Below are 19,395 nucleotides of genomic sequence, written 5' to 3'. Positions count from 1 at the left end.
TAACCCTTGCCTTTCTCACAAGTGTAAGGAAATCATCACCACTAAAATCAGAAATCCATTGTTAGCCACTCCATAAATTTACTAAACAATAAAATTGCATAGACATTTTACATTTGTTTTTGAATCAAGAAAGCAAAACAGCATTACTTATCAAAGAACCAAGCTACAGCTTTGAATTAAAGGGATAGAAAAAGGCTAGAAAGCCTTGAAGGCTTAGATGTAGGAATAAATGAATGAAGAGTATTGTAATAATTCAACAAACTTGATAAATATAAATAAAAAAAAAAAGATCTGAAAATTTTGAGAGAAAACCGGCAGGAGAGAAGGGAGGAGGAAGAAGAAGAAGAAGAAGAAGAAACCGGAAAATAAAGGATAAAGAAAGGGAGTTAGAGGAAATAAGTTTAAAGGTAAGATTTAAATATATAAATATGTGTTATTGAAGTTTAAATTTCGGTTTTGATGAATGTTAGGGTTTTGAGAATTGTGTTTAGAGTTTATTGATGGATTAATTTGAATGTTATATTGTTGATTATTGCGGGTAATGGATTGTTAAGTTGAATTTGAGATATTGTAGATAAAAATGATGATTTTGAGTTATGATTTTGTTTGAATTGTGAATTTATGTTAGAAATAGGGGATAATAGTAGGCAATCTGTGAAAATTCTGGGTTTGAGGTTGAAGATGAAGAAAATTCAATTTGGTCTCTCAATTTGCAAACATTACAGTTTGGTCCATAAACTTTGAAAAATTACAGATTGGTCCCTGGAGCATATTCCGAGATTCTGAATAGAATAACATATGAATTATGCGCAGAATTACTGTATAGTTATGAAATTTTAAAACTTTCAATTTGGTCCTCCAATTTGACAACAATTACCATTTGACCCTAAAAAATTGGTAAAAATCCAGAATGGTCCGTAAAGCATAATGAGATATTCTGGACAGAATTAAGCGTTAATTATGGTCAGAATTTCAGTATAGTCATGTATTTATGACAATTTTAGTTTGGTCCTCCATTTGATAAAAATTACAATTTGACCCTAAAAATTTGGAAAAATTCCAGAATGGTCCTTGGAGCATAATGAGATATTTTGGACAGAATTAAGGATTAATTATGGTCATAATTTCAGTATTTTCATGGATTTATGACAAATTTTAGTTCGGTCCTCCATTTGACAAAAATTACAATTTGACCCTAAAGTTTTTTGAAAAAATTCCAGAATGGTCCCTGGAGCATAATTAGAGATTTTTGACAGAAATGAGGATGAATTATGGACATAATTCCACTATATTCATGAATTTATGATATGTTTAGTTTGGTCCTCCAATTAGACAAAAATTACAATTTGGCCCTAAAAGTTTAATAAATTCTAGATTGGTCCCTAGCTGTAATATTAGCTTTTTCATATTGGTTTGATGAATAAATAAGGGTTATTTAGTGAATTATTATTAAGTCTTGTTATTTGTTTTATTATGGATTAGATTTCAGGAAAACTGTTAATTTTTGGGTTTTTAAGAAAATTAACTAGTTAGTTCAAAAACATATAGGGTTACGGAATACACCCTTAGTTAAGTGTATTAAATAGGTTAAATGTTCTTTCAAGTTGTTCTTGAATATGTCTCCTTTGTATTCAGATAATCCTGATATTCTACTGACAGGACGTTAGTAGAATTGTCTTCAGTGTTTGCTTTTGATTTCTATTTGCTTTTGAGTCAAGTGAGTGGATAATTTTTTTTATGCATGAGAAATATTATAAATATTTGATTTGTTAATATGAATTGGATCATGCTTCTTGATAATAATATGTTGATTATTATTCTTGTTAAGATAAAGTATGATCAATTATTGAATCTGAATTCTTGATATGAACTAGTATATATTTTGAATTGACTTCTGAATTGATAGCTCCTCATTTGATTGATGTCATAAGTTGAGCTTTGAGATATGAATATGTTTGTTTGATTATGATTATGAACCTATGGTATGTCAATCAGAATACCCATGCTAACAGGGTAGTGTTAATCTTTGTGCACATCGTATCTGAACCCTAATTGATCGAGGCAGTCACCAACCTGTGTGGACTGATCATCCCACAGTACGAAGCCTCATGCTTATTACATTTTGATTTTCTGACAAGCTTTACCATATGATCTTCTTATTATGGCCTATTTGAGAAACATTTCTATAAGAACCTAGAGTCATAATTGTATATATATTTTCATTGTTGTATTACCTCGTGTGTGTGTGTATTGAATATTATCTACTCATTGAGTTGTTGAACTCACCCTCTCATTATTATTATTTTCAGGTTTATAGCTTGATAGCAAGTTATTTTTGTTGAACCTTCCAAACCTGCTTTTTGGTTGTAATTATACCTTCTTTTTATGTCAAGTTAGTGCTTCAAAACTATGAAATTATATTAACTCTTGTATTAAGACAATTAAATTATATTATGAATTAGTTTTATTATTAGTCCTGCGTTGAACTCTAATTGAGTTGTTTAAAGGATAAGATTGTATGTAAGTTTGGATTTGTATAGGTATGGAACCTTAGATAGAAACCTTGCCTATATACCGGTCATGAATCCGGGAATCGGGTCGCGACACAAGCCTTGGATGAGACAGAAGAGATGGGTTCTCCTTGTGTTTTTAAACAAAAAACTACTTTAAAAATACTTCGGAGATGAATTTATTTTTATATTTTCATATTCAAACACGTTCTTGTTCCTATTATATTCTACTTCGAACGGACAGCTCTTTCTTCATTTGGTCCCTTAAAACTCTCCTTAATAACTTGTTGGAACTAGTTCTAGGAATCTCGGGGACAATCCTCACATGGTTTACCTGTCAAAAACATTCAAAAACTTTACCAGTTACCACTACAGAAACACCTCAAGAATGTAAGTATATTGACAAGTGGAGGGGAAGTGACAAACCTTGAACAAAGGATTGAGGTTGGTCTGTATGGCTCTGGTGAATTTCTTCTGCAAATCTTCTGGTTTTGAACTATATCCTTCCTTTAGTACAGCAAACATCACAAGGAGTTCTGGACCTCCATCTTCTGGTGCTGCACTTATTGCAATACTTTCCACTATGTTTTGATCAACATTGTTACACGCACGTTCGATTTCGACAGAACTTGTCTGCAAATGATCAGGAAAAAAAAAAAAATTGAGGTTCAAAACTTGGAAAACAAGCCTTACAAAAGTTGAAAGAGGAGCAGTTCTAGAGAATGGAATACCTTAATGCCACCAAGATTCATGGTGTCATCAGCCCTGCCTTGCACAATGAAATAGCCTCCAGCAGTTCTCTTAATGATATCTCCATGTCTCCTGAGTTGCTGCAAATTAATGGATATAAGAAGGCAATTCTGTCAACTTCTTGATAAGGATTTTAGTTACTTACAAGTTTGGACAGAAGCAGAAACGTATTTGTTTGGAGACACCGAAACAAAGATATAAAATGAATGTTTATGAGACAGTTTTGAAGTGAATTTATGTCATTTCAAAACAAAACAAGAGGTACAAGGACACATGTCCTGTCTAACTCCACTAATCTTTTTTTTCATGTCTTGAGACAACCAAACACTACTTAAAGATGGAAATGTCAAAAAAAAGCAGCAATTAGCATACCATTCCTTTAAACATTGGCATTCCCTTGAAGTAAATTTTGTCATGATCAGCATTAAGCAATCTATCTGATGCTCCCATGATTAAAGGAAATAAGCCTACTTCACCAACACATGGTTGATCATCTGGCTGTAATACAGACAAGACCAAATAGGTAAAATATCTGCACATTCATTGGATAAGTTCCATTGTTTTATCATGGAAATCTTTGAAATTGTTCACTTGCGCTCTTACATAAGGAACTCCGTTGTCGTTAAGAATGACAACGCCTGTAGCCATTGAGGCAGTGCTTAACGCTCCAAAGGCCTGTGGCTGCAATAAAGTTCCTTGGAGGTAGCTTGATGCAAGCTCCGTGCCTCCACAAACTTCAATAATGGGCTTGTAATAAGCTCTTGAAGAAAGCCAGAGGCCATTATCAACATGAGAGGCTTCTCCAGCAGTAACAAAGGATCTGCAGATGCATTTGTTTTTTTTTCAAGTCCCCCGGAAATGTGGAAGCAAAGATTTAACCGTAGTTGGAAGAAAAGATAACCTTATCTTTGTCCAATTTAAGCCTTCCATGCAATTTGTACTCTTCCAAGCTTTTACCATAGATGGGATCGTGCCCAGAATAGTCACACCGGCATCCTGAACAGGTGGAATAGAAAAGGATAAGTTGCTTTGTTCATCCTACTGAAGAACCCACCCTGCCTTGGCTGTTTACTCATGCAGCTGTTGCCTCCTGTGGTCTGCTTTGCTTTTTGCCTTATTTGTTTTTCTTTTTTTGTTGGTTTCAATGATTTTTAAGGGTGCCCAATCTGTTCTGTTTATTCTAGAAATTCAACCAATTTGTTATGAATGCTTAAAGCTGAGGGTAAGCACGGAGTCACTAGAGACATGGAATTTATAGCAAAGCAGAATAATTATCAGACACATTACCTGAACAAATTTTCCGAAACCACCGCCAAGAGGAGATCCATGATAGAGAGCAAAAGTTGCACCGCTTAGAAAGGCTTCATAAAGCACAATTGGTCCTGCTACCCATCCTAGATTTGTAGGATAGCAGAAAACATCTCCAACTTGAAGATCAACATAAGCCCATCCGTCGTTAGCTGCTCGAATTGGCGAAAGCTGTGTCCATTGTATAGCTTTTGGTTCTCCTGATTCGGACCAATGACCAAGTAAAAAACTTATGAGACAACAGAAAGCCAAAGTATGGAAAACACTAAATACTTGGTAAGCAATTTTGTTACCTGTGGTTCCAGATGAAAAGAGTATGTTTGTCGGAAAGTCTATTGGATTATAAACTGGAGAGTAATGATTTGGCCTTTCACAGACCATTGAAGTTCAAGATATTTTTAGTCAGATTCATACTAAATGATTACCTAAACAACGATAATGATTGTCTTGAAAGACCACCCTTAAACAGTAGCTTTGCACATTACCTTGGAAGGTGTTTGACACTGGCAAGAAAATCTCCCCAAGATTGATCCTGTTCTCTTAATTTAATGCATACATCTTCCCCACTCACAGGGAGCACAATAGCTTTATGTGGAGCAGCTTCTACGACTCGACTGCAAAAGAAAGAATAAACCATGATGTTCCTTTTCATGCTGTCTCAAGGCTAACAGAACTCAGAACTGCAATGCATTTGCACACTAAATTCCAGAAAGAAAGTTTAGCATTGCAGGATCGACTTCCATCTTAGGCAAATGTTTCATGTATGAAGGCATTTGGAGTTCCTTCAAACAAAAACTATTATTTGGAACTTAGAAGTTAGCATCTATGATATGTAGAAGGGCTTCTGCACCTCAGAGTCATTATTCTACAATAAATAATCTCATAGGCTGAGAATTTAGAACCATCATCAATTGCAATCTAGATTGAAACAAGAATGCACATAAAAATATAGCATACAAAGCATCTGTTAATTAGCTATTAGAGTCTTGATTGTTAGACATACAGACGATCAATCTGCAATACTAAAATGTTTTCTGCAATTTCGGCCAACGGTAGCAAATAAGTTGGTGGTTGGTTCCAGCATCTTTTGAGGGCTGCACTAGGGTAACTCTGGATTCAAATGCGTGGTTTATTTCTTTTAAGAACTGGAATTTCCAAATTCCAATACACGAATAAATTTAACACTGAAAGATAAGATTCACCTGTATAAGGGGAACTTGCTTCCTCCTCTCAGTATAAAATCCTGCATTCAAATTGAAGGCAGGAATCAAATTCTGAATACAATATTGAAACATGCTATAGCTATCATCAAAATCAAGTTCATATCCTTTGGTGATACTAAACCAAGTGATACATAAAAGTGAGATTTGACCTGAGTAAAGATACCCTTTGCGTTAGACACATGCAAACGAGTAGCAATTTCCTTTGCTGCAAAGCTATCAGCTATGGATACAACAATGCATCCTGCTAGAATAATCGCAAAATATATTATAATCGCATGGACAGTCATTGGCATGTCAATCGCAATTGCATCCCCCTTTGAAAATGTTGCATCCACTGCATTTGCCACTACCCTGCAACCCATGTTGTTGACATTAATTTAACAGAATATAAAGCAGAAAGGGGGAAAGAAGTCAGCACTGGAAGAAAAGAAAGAGAAGACAGGAGAAATGCAGAAAAAAATTGACAAAGTGAAACAAAAAAAAGTCAAAGACGCTGCTAGTTTTAACTTATATTCATGTTTCACCAAGATGAAACCTAAGCTGCATATCATTATATTAATAGAGTAAGAAGATGGTATCATACATTACTCGTTCTCGAAGTTCCTTTAATGTCATACAATGAAGTTTGGAATCGCAACCTTCATCTCTCCATATGACTGCCAAACTATCATCATCTTTTCGAGGATGTCTACTGGGCTGTAAACAGCATTCAGCAATATTCAAAACTGAACCTGGAAGCCAAGTTCCCCCTCGTTTCGATTTGTCAGTGGTGTCTAGAATGCACCTCGGAGGTTCCCGAAATACAACAGGAAGTTCTTTCAGAAGTATTGACCAATAAGCCTGGAATTCCATCAGAAAATGTTAAACTCACCAGAAAACATAATCTATAACTATGATACTTGAAGCAGTCCTTGCTTACCTCGGGATGTTGAACAGTGAATTTCTGAAAGAGATTAAAACTTGAAATAGGGTCCTTGTATGAAGTCCCTAAGAGCCTTGGACCATGAACTTCCATTATCCTTCCCAAGTTTGTATGTTTTGACTGATCCCTGACACAGAAAATTAAAGATCTATCATTCATGAACGTCCTAATAGAAGCATATATATAAATATATACAATAGCTAGCTTTACCAAAAGGTTAACTATGGAGACGGGAAAGGAAAAGAACTCACAGAGAAGGGAACCAGTAAAGAGGAGGTCCATTGTTAGTGGAATCCCAGTGAGCATAGACAGAGTAGTAAACCAGTTGGTGCAGCCCATGCGGATAACATGGCTTTAGCACTCTTTTAGCCACCAGCCTTTGCCACAACTCTCTAGGGTCTGACCCTTTAGCCGCACCAATTGTTTCTTTGAGGATTTTGTGAAATTCTTTGGCATTGTCTATGCATAGACCTGCCTTGATTATATCATTCACTTCCAGTTCATCCAAGCCTTTCCTCTCCATTTCCTTGTGTGTCGGTGTCTTGATGACAACAACTTCAGAAGCAGAAAGAGATGGGAGAATAGTGCCGGTTGGTCCCTATGCCAAGTGAAAACTTGGTATTCTTATAGAATAGAACCAGCCAATTACTCATATTTCTCAATGTATATTCATAATCTAAAAACTTAATCATCCCAATCATTTCAACTTAAAATTTAAATTATTAAATGACTTCAAAAATATTATTTATATTAATTTTTTAACACATCTCATAAATAAAAAGCTCTTTAAAAAATATAAATTTATACAATTCACATTACTTTATGCTTAATTTTTATTAAATAAATGAAAACATGATAAGATTCAAACTTGTAACAAGTTTGATCAATAAAACTTTAATATCATATTAAAAAACCATCACAACATAAAAACTTAAATAATGAGATCCTAGAATGTAATTTATATTATTCTCTAACACGTTTTATAATTACGCAAAATTCCTAGAGAGAAATGCATTTGCATTGTCAAACTTATTTACAAAATCCCAAGTTAATTTCTAACATGCTAGAGAAGAATGCACATGCATTGTTAATGTATTTTTTAACTCTAGGAAAAAGTTTTAATTCAGAATAATGTGTCTTTAATAAAATAAAATGAAAATTATATAAGCTAATAAATCATAAAAAAAAAATATTAATGCTAACTAGAAATTAAAGTTGAAAGTTGAAAAATAGAATTGTATGAAAATATTTGAACTCGTGACACAAGATACTTTTCAAAATTTCTTTTATTTAATAATATAATAATAAAAGTGGATTTTAATATGAAATGTGATAATTTAAATTTTATAGAAGAAAATATGATTTATTAGTGTAAATTCTCTTTTTGTTATTAATGTTTTTTTTAACCAAAAAAATATATTTTTTTAGCTATGTTGTTTATTTCATAGAAAATTGTAAGCAATTAAAATCAATATTCCAAAAAAAAGTTTTAACATATAAAAACTATTTTCTTGATAAAAAATTAAAAAAAAATCCCTAATTAATATGTTTTTCCCTTATTAATATGTTTTCTTTTACCAAATCTTGTTTCATTTAAAGTTTTTGTTATTTAAAAAATATCATAATTTTAAAAGCAAATTATAATAAAATAAAGAATCAATAATTTTGACATGAATGGTATTAAAAGATATAAAAACAATAAATTAACTTGAGAAAAATCAAATAAAATAATTACAATAATTTTTTTAAAAAAATAGATCATTTCATTCTCATTTAATAAAAAATGCATATTGAGTTCATTTATAATTATTCAGAAAGCAATATTAATATTACTATAAGAGACACTAATATTTTCTGAAAATAATGGCATAATCTAATAATTATTTAATTATTTGAATAATTTATTTTTCAAAAAAATAGTCTAATTATAAAATGTGAAAAGATAAAAAAAAAAAAAATGAGATGAGAAAAATTAAAAGACCAAACGCAAGTGTGCCCGGGCCTAGAACTCTCATACACCTGTTTTTTTTAAAAAAAATAACATATATTTTTTTAAAATGTTGTTTTTTTAATTAAACGAGTGATAGACAATGTTTCACTCGTCTACCATCTTTTCCAATAATTGAAGATGGCTTTCATGGCTATAAAAGCAAAACCTATGTTTCTAGATCTTAAAAATCCATATCCCAACTATTTTTCACCTAAAAAACATTAAAAAAAAAACATCCAGCAAACTTCTATAATCTCGTTTCTAATTAACAATTTCATCAAAAGTGTAAACGACCCTAATATATTCTTTTCTCAGAATTGAATCCATAAACACCATATGTAATCGTGTGGAAAACAAAGATGATAGTGAATAGGATGTTAATGTGTGAGGATGATAATGTTAATAACATGACACCGATGATTAAAGGATCATACAGAGTATAATCATTCTTACATGTACAATCATGTGTGAGGTTAATCAATCATACAGCACAGCACTTGCAGCTTTTTTTTATCAAATATATATGCCCCACTACTCCCATTTGCTTAAAAATAAAAAAAAAAGATTTCAAAGACGAGCTAGCCCACCATATTTTCGATCTTTTGTTATTATTATTTAATCTATTTAACAGCACGTTTTTAATCCAAGATTATGAAATCTGGACCCATTTTTTTTGCTTTTACGTCCATCTGCTCACATGGAAAGAAAAAAATAGTACGAGCAACATGTGAAAAAGGAGTATTATAAATAGTACGAGCAGAATGTGAATAATTAGAATTTCAAATCTTCTTCTCTTTCTTTAATGAGGTTATTTTGGATATATAAAATTTAAATTTAATTAATCATATTCAAGTTATGTGATTTATTTTCATTAGTTTTAATAGCAAAAATATGATGAAATGAAATGATAGATGGGAAATATAAAAACTTTATAAGGATTTATTAAATGTAATTAAGAATATAACAATTAATAAATTGGATATATAAGGACATGTAGAATCATTTCTCCAATTTTCCTTGGAGATTATTTTCACATGTAGCCATCCATGCATCCAAAAATAAGATACTACGTCGTCAAAATATCTTTCCATTTCCTACAAAACACTAGATATGGTGTTCATGCTTCGCTGCAGAACTGGATCTGCATGTGTTAGTTAACACAAACATGCTGGATTAAGCGTAGCTCTGCCTGCTTTTACCGGCAGTGATCATCGTTGTTAGTGTTTAAATAAGACGAAAAAAAAGGAGGAGAAAATCATATGAATTTATTTGAATGTAAGGTCAATACGAAGAGTCCCATTTATACATAAAAATAATCACCGAATATAGAAGGGCATTAATGAAAAAGTATTACAATATAATTAAGTAGTGTTCCCATTATGAATATTACACAATAAATATGAGAGATAGTAGCTTATCAATAAATCGTATTGCGTGAGCTGAGTTTCCAACGCATCTAAAAGCATGAAAAGAGTTGCATATAATTACTATAATAATTCATAATTAGGACGTCCAGAGAAGCTAAGAGCCATATCATGCGAAGATTAAATATTTAATAACCTCGATAAATCCACACTAGCAGCATGAGCTCGATAAATGCACAAAATCGTATTGCGTGAGCTGAGTTTCCAACGCATCTAAAAGCGTGAAAAAAGTTGCGGGGAAGGGAAGCAATAACGAGGAGGTTCATTGGTTGTGGAATCACAGCAGTTGTAATTAAACCGGTTTGTGCAAGCAGGCCATGTTCATACACAGTGGGTTTGGCATTCTCTAATTTATATATCCACAAGCTTTTGCCACAACTGTCTAGGGTCTGACCCTTTAGCAGCACCAATTGTTTCTTTGAGTATTTTGTGAGATTCTTTGGCATCTTTTATATTAAAGAATACGACCGGTGATGTACTAATAATTGCATATTAGAAGCTATAGATATTAACACAATATTTAATTCATGTGTCAAATTCAATTTTCATTGCTCTCATATACTGTTGCATATGGCAATAGGACTGCTGTTTTTGGCAACCACTCCTCTTTTTCTCTTCCTCTCTTTTCTTCACACACTCTTTCTCTCATTTTACTCTCAAATAATGCCTCTATTTATAGGTATCAATTGTAAGATAAGAGACCATCAATTATGATATAAATGACGGCAGCACATAAGTTGTATAGTTTTTGTCATTGATTTGTGCAATTATTATTGTAGTCTTTAAATAATGGTAACCTTATTTTTTAGGGTAAGCTGTACATATTATTTCATGATTGCTACATATTAATGACAACAATCCTAACATTCTACACATAGACCTGCCTTGATTATATCATTCGCTTCCATTTCATCCATGCCCTTCCTCTCCATTTCTTTGTGTCTGTGTTGTGTCTTGATAAAAAGTTCAGATAGCTAGGAGAAACAAGTTTTTATCTTTTCTATATTTGTTTGAGAAACTATCTAATTACAACGACATAATATGAGTATGAAACTATTTCATCAAGTAAGTTAAGAGTGTGTTTGGTATTGCGGTAGCTGTTGTGGTTGTGGTTTGAAAAAAGTTGTTTTATAAAAAGTACTTTTACTTGAGGTTGGTTTGAAAAAATAGATGTTTGGTTAAAACTGTGGTTAAAATTGAGGTCGAAAAAATAGTAATTTAATGTGTTTGGTTAAGAATGCTTTTGAAATTGAGATTATAAAATAATTTTAAAAAATATATATTAATATTGATGGTTTTAAATTTAAATATTGTAAAATTAATTATTTCTATTACATAATAAAAAAAATAATATTTTATATAAAATATTTTTTATTATTTCATTAAACTATTTATAATTCCATTACGTACAAAATTCATCCGATAAGAACTACAGCTTTCATAATTTTTTGAGCGTGTAATAAAATTAGATAAAATATTATCAGATATAAAATTAATATTATTGTGCGAGTAAATTTAATTCACTCTATGCTATTTTTTCAAGAAAAAAATATTGTTCACATCGCGAATGAATTTAATTCTCTAAACTAGTTTTTTTAAAAAAAAAAATTAATACAATTAACACACTAAAAAAAAAAAAAAACAGCGAACAGTGCAGTGAATTGCACTGTTCTTTCGTTTTTACATGCCACAGTGCGTGCAAAGCAGGTTTTTTATGCTTTTCATTTTCAGCGTTTTAAACGCAAAAAACACGTGGGTTCCATGCACAGTAAATCAAGTTTTTTTGTTACCAAACGGCTGCTGACTGCATTTTAAATAAAACGCAGCCGCAACCGCAGCCGCGTATACAAACATACTCTAATTATCTAATCTCTTCAAGACAATCAATTCCCCTTCTTTTTTAACACATGGAAGCAATTTCAACAATGTCATCAATTTCTTGGTATCAATATCTCTAGATATAGTAGATACACAATAGACTTCACACAACTCCCTCGTGCCATGCTCCAGAAGAAAGAAAAATTCTAGAAACTGATACACTCTCAACATCATCATATCAAGTCTAAGATTTGGTGTTGCCCCTTCGCTTGCATTAGTATTCGGTCAAGTGCTCAAATTTGCTCTTATATGGGTCGATGTATGGGTAAAATCAGCCTCGAAACAGTATGGTTTTTTATCAATTTTTCATTGATCCTAGGACTTGATGATTTCAGGTTTCGTTTTGAATTTGTGGCTGTGATTCTACCGATTCTTTACCGGTATTAATGCATAATATTCTTATTAATTTTGCTAGAATTGTGCCACCTACCAAGATCACTAAGATTTTGAGTGCTATTATTTAGTCCCAGTGAATACATTTGCTTTGTTTAGTGTTCTGTCCCGTCAAATTGAAGACAGATTTATGTGGAGCCTATTGCCCATGTGATTGCACGGATGACAGAAGCCATCTGCCATCCATCGTCGGTTCAGGCGGAAGCATGTCAGGACAGCAGCAAATGCAAAAACAAAAAAAACAAAAGGCTGAATTAGAATAAAAATATAAAGAACCCTAACCTTACAAAGCTTGCCTCCTGAAAAGGTTTATATACCAATCTAGAATAGAAAAAAAAATCACAAAGAGAAATTAATATAAAATTCAAAAATAAATAATAAATTCAAAAATGTCTAGAAAAACAATAAAATTGATTCAAATAGAAGCTTCTAGATTTAATTTTAGGATATTTAGCAGTAATATAAATGATGTAGTGACACTTCATAGAAAAACTGGTAACATCAACCTCAATCCATTATGGTTTCTATCAATTATATTTTTCAATTATTCTAAAGACAATCTTAGATTTGATGATTTCAGGCATAGTTTTTAGATTTAGTCTAGTGACCAGCCCTATTCAAGGCCCGGATTTTGAGTTTTGACCGGATCACTGGATCGTTTTAGTCAAATTTTTTTAAAAAAAATTAAAACGATATCTTTTTAATAAAAAAAATCACGAATTACAACTGGGTTTTTAACTAGATTGCAAGGTTACATCAAGTTTTTTTTTTTTTTGTTTTTTCTTTAATTTATTTCAGTTTCAATTTCAAATCAAATCAAGTTTCGGATCAACTTATCGACTGGATTTTAAAAATATGGTTTGAGGTTTGTTTGGAACTTGGGACTGATTTTATAAGGTATTAATGTATAATACTTTTTATTAATTTTTCTTACATTTGTTTCAACAACAAGATCAATAAATTATTATTTTGTTTTGTCATTTTGCACACAAACAATGACATGTGATTGATTACATATACGACAAAATCCTTTTGGCATCGCCTGATGTTTCATGTGATCATGTTAGTGTTATGTGATCAGACTGCAGAGTTTTTAAAAATATTTTTTAATTAAAAATAAATTTAAAAAATAATTTTTTAATTTATCTTTTACATTAATATGTTAAAATCATCTATATAAAAACCATAAAAATCAACAATTTGATATTTTAAAAGAAAAAAACACTCTCAAAAAACAGGTGTTAGAAACTAACCTGATTCGAATTTAAAAACTGATTTTTTTTTATTAAAAGAATATTTTTTTTTTTTAAGTCATAAATTGCATTGACCCACCACCTGAGCTGGGTTGGTAAGAACTCAAGTCGATTTGTTTGTGTGTGGACACCAAATTTTTTTTATTTTATTTTATTTTGGAATTTTGAAGATAAAATTGCTGTTTTTACTCTGTGAGTAACCAAAGTCCATGGAATACTAGTGATTTGAATCCATATTATTACAACCCTCTGCTAAGACACTTAAAACTAACCTAAGACCACGAAAGTAGTAACATGGTAGAAGGAGATCTGTCTTGGAATTTGAAATGAATCCACCAAATTGGACTTCGAATATTTTTCCTTCCAACTGGTACAACACTCTGATTTTCATGCTGAATGATCCTACCTGTTGTTCAAAAGCATTTGCTTATGGGTTCATAGCTGCTCTCCAGCCAGCGGCCTGGTTCATAGTTGGCTTGGTTCTGCTTTCTGTTTCTTTAAATGTTGACGGATTAATCTTCCTCGTAGAAGCTTTTCCATTCCAAACAAATCATCCACAATTCCATTAATGCAACACGAAGAAATTTCTTCTTAGATTCGAACGCAAAGTAATAGCAGCTATATGACTTTACCATTGAGTTTCCAACGCATCGGGAAGCCAACACATGAATCACATCTCTCACTTTCAACCTAGCAGCATCATGAGCTTCCGGACTTGCGGGCAAACACGTGACTAAGTATCGTGATCTCAAGACGTTTCGCTAGCATAGCATAGATACAGAAGGAATGCATTTCATTCCCAGATGACTTTTAGCAATTTGTTTCAAGAATGATGCCTATATGAAGGGTATATCTCCCTGAACTTGTTACAGAATCGACGTCTAACTGATTCCGTTGTCCTAAAAAAATGAAGCCTGGTTGCCTGAATGTTACACATTCTAGTGAGCCCTAAAGCTGACCGGGGAAGGGGAAGGAAACAAAAATGACAAAAAAAAAGGGGGGGGGGGGGCTTGAGCAGAAACAAATTGGTGGAACCAAATAACAACATATGAACATTCCTATATATTATTTAATCAGTGTACATCGTGCATTTTTAATCATTTTCAGTGAGGGAGTGATCTTCAGCACTTATTGAAACACCTAACAAGATGCAAAACTGGAGGGACCAAGGTGTCAAAGCAAGACTAGAGCAAGAAACACTGCTGATATTAGAAACCGAATTTTTGAAACTTGCAGGTTCATAGTCGCGCTCCCTCCTTGAGGCGTCACGGGTCCAGGTGCCACAATTGTTGTAAATCCTCCATTTGAGTTCGGCGTGATAGTTGAACTGTTTCAATGCAGAAATTAGGTGAATTACTATAAAAAGTTTAGTGCAGAATGGATCAACTGCAAGCAGATTCAGATTCTCACCTCCCGGTAAATTTACAGGATCCATGACCTGCAAGAACAAACCATAAATAACTAAATTAGGAACAAAAGCAATAAAAACTATTGATTTGCGGTAGCGATTCCATCGCTTTCTTCCCACTTGTTAGGAAAATCAGACAGAGGACAGGATGCAAAGAGAATAATATTCAAAGCCCATTTGGCGGGACCTCTATTTACCACCAAGTACTGGCATTTCAGAGACTATCGGCTGGAGCTAGCTTGCTTCATGAGTTCATTTCCAGTTATTTATGTCGTTACAATTAACATGATCCTTAGAACATCTAGAGCGGAGTGAATGTAAGGCACAGCAATGGACATCATGTGAAAATAATATTTGATGCATAGACTTTCAAACCATCTTTCATTAAACAAGAGCATGGTAAAATCCCACTATGCACGGAGAAATTCCCTGTTAAGGAAACCCAGCAGTTCTGAGCATGCAGAAAAACAAGAATAGAAAGTAAGTTCTATCACAGCATTTTCCTTGGAACAATCAGTTTAGAGTCATCTGCAAAAACGCACTCAAGCTCACCAAATAAATTAAAGAAATAACGGGAAAATAATAGATGAACGTACTGGGATCAACCGTAGTCGTTGCAGCAGTACCATCAAAGTCGCATGTTGCACCAACAGAACGCTTTTTTTGATAATAGTCATTGTAAGCATAAGATGCATGGTTCTGGTAAGTACTAGGAAGATAGCATGGTTTCCCTTCTTGGATAGCATCGCAGTTAGCCCCTCCTTGCCCACATGCCCAGTCCAGCCCTGCTTGCAACTTACCAGGATCCGCATTTGGTTTCGCAACACAGAAATCAGAATTATTTCCAGTAATTTGATTCGAAGTGCTCAAACTAAAAGTATAAACAGCACTGCCATTGGTAAAAAATAAGCCCCAGTTTTTCTCGGACACGGGCCCAGGCCTCTTGTCTTCATTGAACAACTCATAAATGTATGTGTTGATGGGAACTTTTGGCTGACTAGGTGGCCCTGAATCATTTAGAACTCTCCGAATCAAATTACTATTGAAGGTCTCAGCATTTTCTGCAGTGGCATCAGGTTCATTGGCTCCACCAAGCCAAGGCCAGCCAGTTTCCGTAACTACAATTGAGATCCCAGACATGTTCAGAGCTTCTATAGAATAATAGGTTGCATCAACCAAAGCATCAAACATGCTGTCATAGTGAGAAAGAGTGTTGGGGTCAACAATCTGGTTGACTGAGGGAAGTGATCGGAAGAGAGCATAATCAAGAGGGAAAATGCCATTTCCAGATGTGTATCCAAAATATGGATATGCGTTTAACATGTAGTACGAGTCTGTGTTTTGCAAGAACTGAAGAATCTGATAAACTGTAGCGCTCCATGAGGAATTAAAGGTGGCAGTTGAGGGGGGGAAAGGCCTTGGGATAATGTCCATGGCTTGAGGGGTTGAAATTTTGACCCGAAAATTTAGATTTGAAGCAACAAGGGCTTTGTGGAGGTAGTTCATGGCAGGAACCAAAACAGGGACAAGATTAGGGATTGAGGTAAGAACCTCACTGCCAACTGCAATGGCTGTAATGTTGGTTGAAGGCAAGTAAGCTGCAACATTTTGATTGATCCATGCTGCTGCTTTTGATGGAGATTCTCCAATTCCTAAGACCTCCTCATTTGTAACACCAACCATTACTTCAATCCCACTGTCTGCAAGGGCTTTCAACATGTGGGCATCAGCATCATAGAGGCGCAGATGAGTAATCTGATTTGCTTTAAGAATTGAAACCACATCTGGAGCCGATGGCATGTTAGAAACATCAGTTCCAAGATTTATTCCTACAAATGCGCCTGCAAATTCATGAAAGTGATTTCAGTAGCAAATGGTAAGATGGGTGATCCTATTCTAGAAACATGAACTCTCACATCCAAATTTTCCTTCTGAAAATGAAAATTTTCAGATAACTCACAATCGTTAGTTACTAAAGTTCCAGGGCCTCAAGATAAGGACTCAGCTTTTCTAGAGCAGATTGAGCTCCTTGTCTAATTAGTTTTATCTAATCCTGACTTTGCTCTTGATACGTACAAAGAGAGTAGCAAAAAGGACCATAATAAGTTTACCAAGTACCTGATGCATAGCTGAAAATGCCAACAATAAACAAAAGAAGATTTCCAAGCACCATCCAATCCAAAAAACTTCAATCCAGATTCTACTGTAATCTCTAGCTCGTAGCTTTAAACTGCCAAACGTTCAGCAAACACAAGCAAAATGTAATAAGAAATTAATGGCCAGAAAGCACGGTCTAGCTGAAGCTGGTAATACAAAGACAGAAACTTGTAAGGATTCCAAACATGGAGTTCAGAGTAACCCGGAGATCATAAATCAATAGCCTCCAAAACTATGTAAAATGCCAGGTATCACATAGAAAGTCCAAAAAGAACTAGGAAGCACAGCAAAATAGGTCGCACGGGGAAATAAACATATACATGAATCAAATCCATTTTTGCGAAAGGGGAAAGGGAGGTGTAAATAACACCATATGGCAGAGAATAATATGTATTCATGTCCATGTATTCACATTGACCAGAAAATTATGATGTGCTCACCATCTGAGAGCCCATCCAAAAGACCTTACAATCAAATTCGTAACAACCCCTCCTTAACAGAGAAAAAGTAATACTAAGCTGATGCATGGACACTGCCTTTAAATATGTGAGAATTCTCAATGCAGCAAATTTCGAGCAACCAAGCACATACTAGAGTGAGAATTTAGTGCAAAATTACCTCCACAAGTCCATGCCTACATTAACTCTTTGAGAAAAAAGACAGACTTGGAGATAAATTTCAACTTCAAGAATCCAAAGAACTCCACAGACAGCAAGCAAAAACCCAGAAAGCCTTGCATCTTAAAAAACCCGGATGCCAAAACCCTAAACAAGCACCCAGATGCCTAAATTGCAAAGAAAAACATCACATAGCAAAGAACCCAGACAAGAAAACCAAGAAAAGAGACTCAAAAACAGTATCTGGTCTCAACAAAGCAGAAACGCTCCAAGAAACCAAACCAAACCCTGTATGCAACTTTCAAAGAGTTAACAAATTTTTATGTAGCCACAAAAGGCAACTACAATTCCTCCTACTCAAAAAACTAAACGTTGATCCTGTACAAAGAATCTGATATTCAATCTACACAGATAAGAATATCCCCACTAATGTAAAGGCATCATCTTTCTGTGGATAGAATCAAAGAGGCAGAAGTACACACACACACTTTTCTAGTCTTAGAACACATACTTATGTCTTAACATTAACTCTTTCATTAAATACATTAAGTGTACTTCCAAAACACACCCCACCCTATAGAAAATGAGTTTAGATTTCATAAGAAGGTTATCAGATATGAAACAAACCTCTGATGGCAGGCTTTGTTGTCACTGAGCTTGACCAATGTTAGATAGCCAACATGACCAAATCCAAAGACCCTGCAAATTTTTGCTGTCTGTTGTTTTGTCTTATTTCCTTAAGAATGTCCTTTTCTGGGGCAAATCATATGGATGTCATGACTGTTTATTTTTGGTTCAAACTTAATGAAAGAAGAAATTAGAGTTATTGTATTAAATAATATAGCCTTTATGTGATTTTGTTTTCCCTCCAAAAGTTATTTTTATTAGCTTGAAAGGGATACGAATGGTCAAAAGGTTACGGTTTTGGCTGTGGAAACAGGAAGGTGATAAAAGCAGAGAAAAATGATTAAATTCAATTCCAGTGGCCATTAATGAGATGCTTGTCTTCAACACCAAATTCAGAATTTTTTTTGGGACCAAATAGAAAAAAACAAATTCGGGCTATTCGAAATGGGATGTCAAGGCATATTCCCTTCTGTTAGCTTTGATAAGCAGCAAGAAACAGAAACAAGGAATATTCAGCTCATGCAGCCAAATTAGAGACAATCTACATCCCAAGCTCAAAGAGGACCTAAATTGATGGGAGCGTCAATGCGACGGCATAAAATCTCCGCAAAAGTTTTAATCTCGTCGGGTGGAGCCCTAAAAGAAGTAAAGAGCTTGATTGGGTGACATCAAAGTGTTTGATTGCAAATCCGATTAGGTATGGGGCCAAACATTGCACAGAAATAAAAACTTGATGCTCTCGCTTAGTTGTAAAGTGAGATGCAGAGGGCACCAAACGTCAAAAGCACCTCCTTTTTAAAACTTGCTGGTCCCCTATAAACACCACTTTTGCTAAAAAGACAGGGATTCAAAACAGCTCAGCTGTGCCGTTGCAACATTTGCAGGGAACTAGACCACCGGGGATCAGGGTGGAAATGCCTCCCTGCATTTTGCAT

The 19,395-nt window shown here is 33.9% G+C and overlaps 2 protein-coding genes across 4 annotated transcripts; both read right to left on the bottom strand.

The window, feature by feature from the left end:
* Positions 1 to 2,496: 2,496 nt before the first annotated feature.
* On the bottom strand, positions 2,497 to 7,332 carry LOC118027915 (probable CoA ligase CCL12). 2 transcript variants are annotated; one of them, XM_035031416.2, is made up of 14 exons: positions 6,965 to 7,332; positions 6,711 to 6,840; positions 6,375 to 6,631; positions 5,941 to 6,142; positions 5,771 to 5,811; positions 5,054 to 5,182; positions 4,862 to 4,935; positions 4,548 to 4,768; positions 4,162 to 4,256; positions 3,864 to 4,080; positions 3,633 to 3,758; positions 3,242 to 3,340; positions 2,937 to 3,143; positions 2,500 to 2,844 (listed from the first exon to the last, which is right to left on the bottom strand). In XM_035031416.2, the coding sequence occupies exons 1-14, from the start codon at positions 7,234 to 7,236 to the stop codon at positions 2,731 to 2,733; spliced, it is 2,184 nt and encodes a 727-aa protein (XP_034887307.1). In that variant the 5' UTR covers positions 7,237 to 7,332; the 3' UTR covers positions 2,500 to 2,730. The 2 variants fall into 2 exon arrangements, with proteins under 2 accessions (XP_073268269.1, XP_034887307.1); XM_073412168.1 differs by having other exon boundaries at positions 2,497 to 2,844; positions 4,548 to 4,935.
* Positions 7,333 to 14,680: 7,348 nt separating this feature from the next.
* LOC118027897 (glucan endo-1,3-beta-glucosidase 4) lies at positions 14,681 to 19,291 on the bottom strand. 2 transcript variants are annotated; one of them, XM_035031397.2, is made up of 5 exons: positions 18,461 to 19,291; positions 17,178 to 17,289; positions 15,656 to 16,900; positions 15,062 to 15,089; positions 14,681 to 14,978 (listed from the first exon to the last, which is right to left on the bottom strand). In XM_035031397.2, the coding sequence occupies exons 2-5, from the start codon at positions 17,230 to 17,232 to the stop codon at positions 14,825 to 14,827; spliced, it is 1,482 nt and encodes a 493-aa protein (XP_034887288.1). In that variant the 5' UTR covers positions 17,233 to 17,289; positions 18,461 to 19,291; the 3' UTR covers positions 14,681 to 14,824. The 2 variants fall into 2 exon arrangements, with proteins under 2 accessions (XP_034887288.1, XP_073260745.1); XM_073404644.1 differs by lacking the exon at positions 18,461 to 19,291 and adding an exon at positions 17,835 to 18,422.
* Between the last annotated feature and the right edge of the window lie 104 nt (positions 19,292 to 19,395).

The sequence above is a fragment of the Populus alba genome, chromosome 1 (assembly GCF_005239225.2).
Source record: "Populus alba chromosome 1, ASM523922v2, whole genome shotgun sequence".
Classification (NCBI taxonomy): Eukaryota; Viridiplantae; Streptophyta; class Magnoliopsida; order Malpighiales; family Salicaceae; genus Populus; species Populus alba.
The sequence above is the reverse complement of the archived record's forward strand: the minus strand, read 5'-3'. Positions and strand labels throughout refer to the sequence as shown.

Excerpts from the sequence above, each read along its gene's own strand:
- LOC118027915 (XM_073412168.1), bottom strand. The coding sequence starts at position 7,236 with ATGGAGAGGAAAGGCTTGGATGAACTGGAAGTGAATGATATAATCAAG. Across the intron at positions 4,936-5,053 it reads AGTGTCAAACACCTTCCAAG|GCCAAATCATTACTCTCCAG; the intron begins GTAATGTGCAAA and ends GGTCTGTGAAAG. Across the intron at positions 2,845-2,936 it reads ACCTCAATCCTTTGTTCAAG|GTAAACCATGTGAGGATTGT; the intron begins GTTTGTCACTTC and ends TGTTTTTGACAG.
- LOC118027897 (XM_035031397.2), bottom strand. The coding sequence starts at position 17,232 with ATGGTGCTTGGAAATCTTCTTTTGTTTATTGTTGGCATTTTCAGCTAT. Across the intron at positions 16,901-17,177 it reads CATTTTCAGCTATGCATCAG|GCGCATTTGTAGGAATAAAT; the intron begins GTACTTGGTAAA and ends ATGAATTTGCAG. Across the intron at positions 14,979-15,061 it reads TCCTGTAAATTTACCGGGAG|TTCAACTATCACGCCGAACT; the intron begins GTGAGAATCTGA and ends GCATTGAAACAG.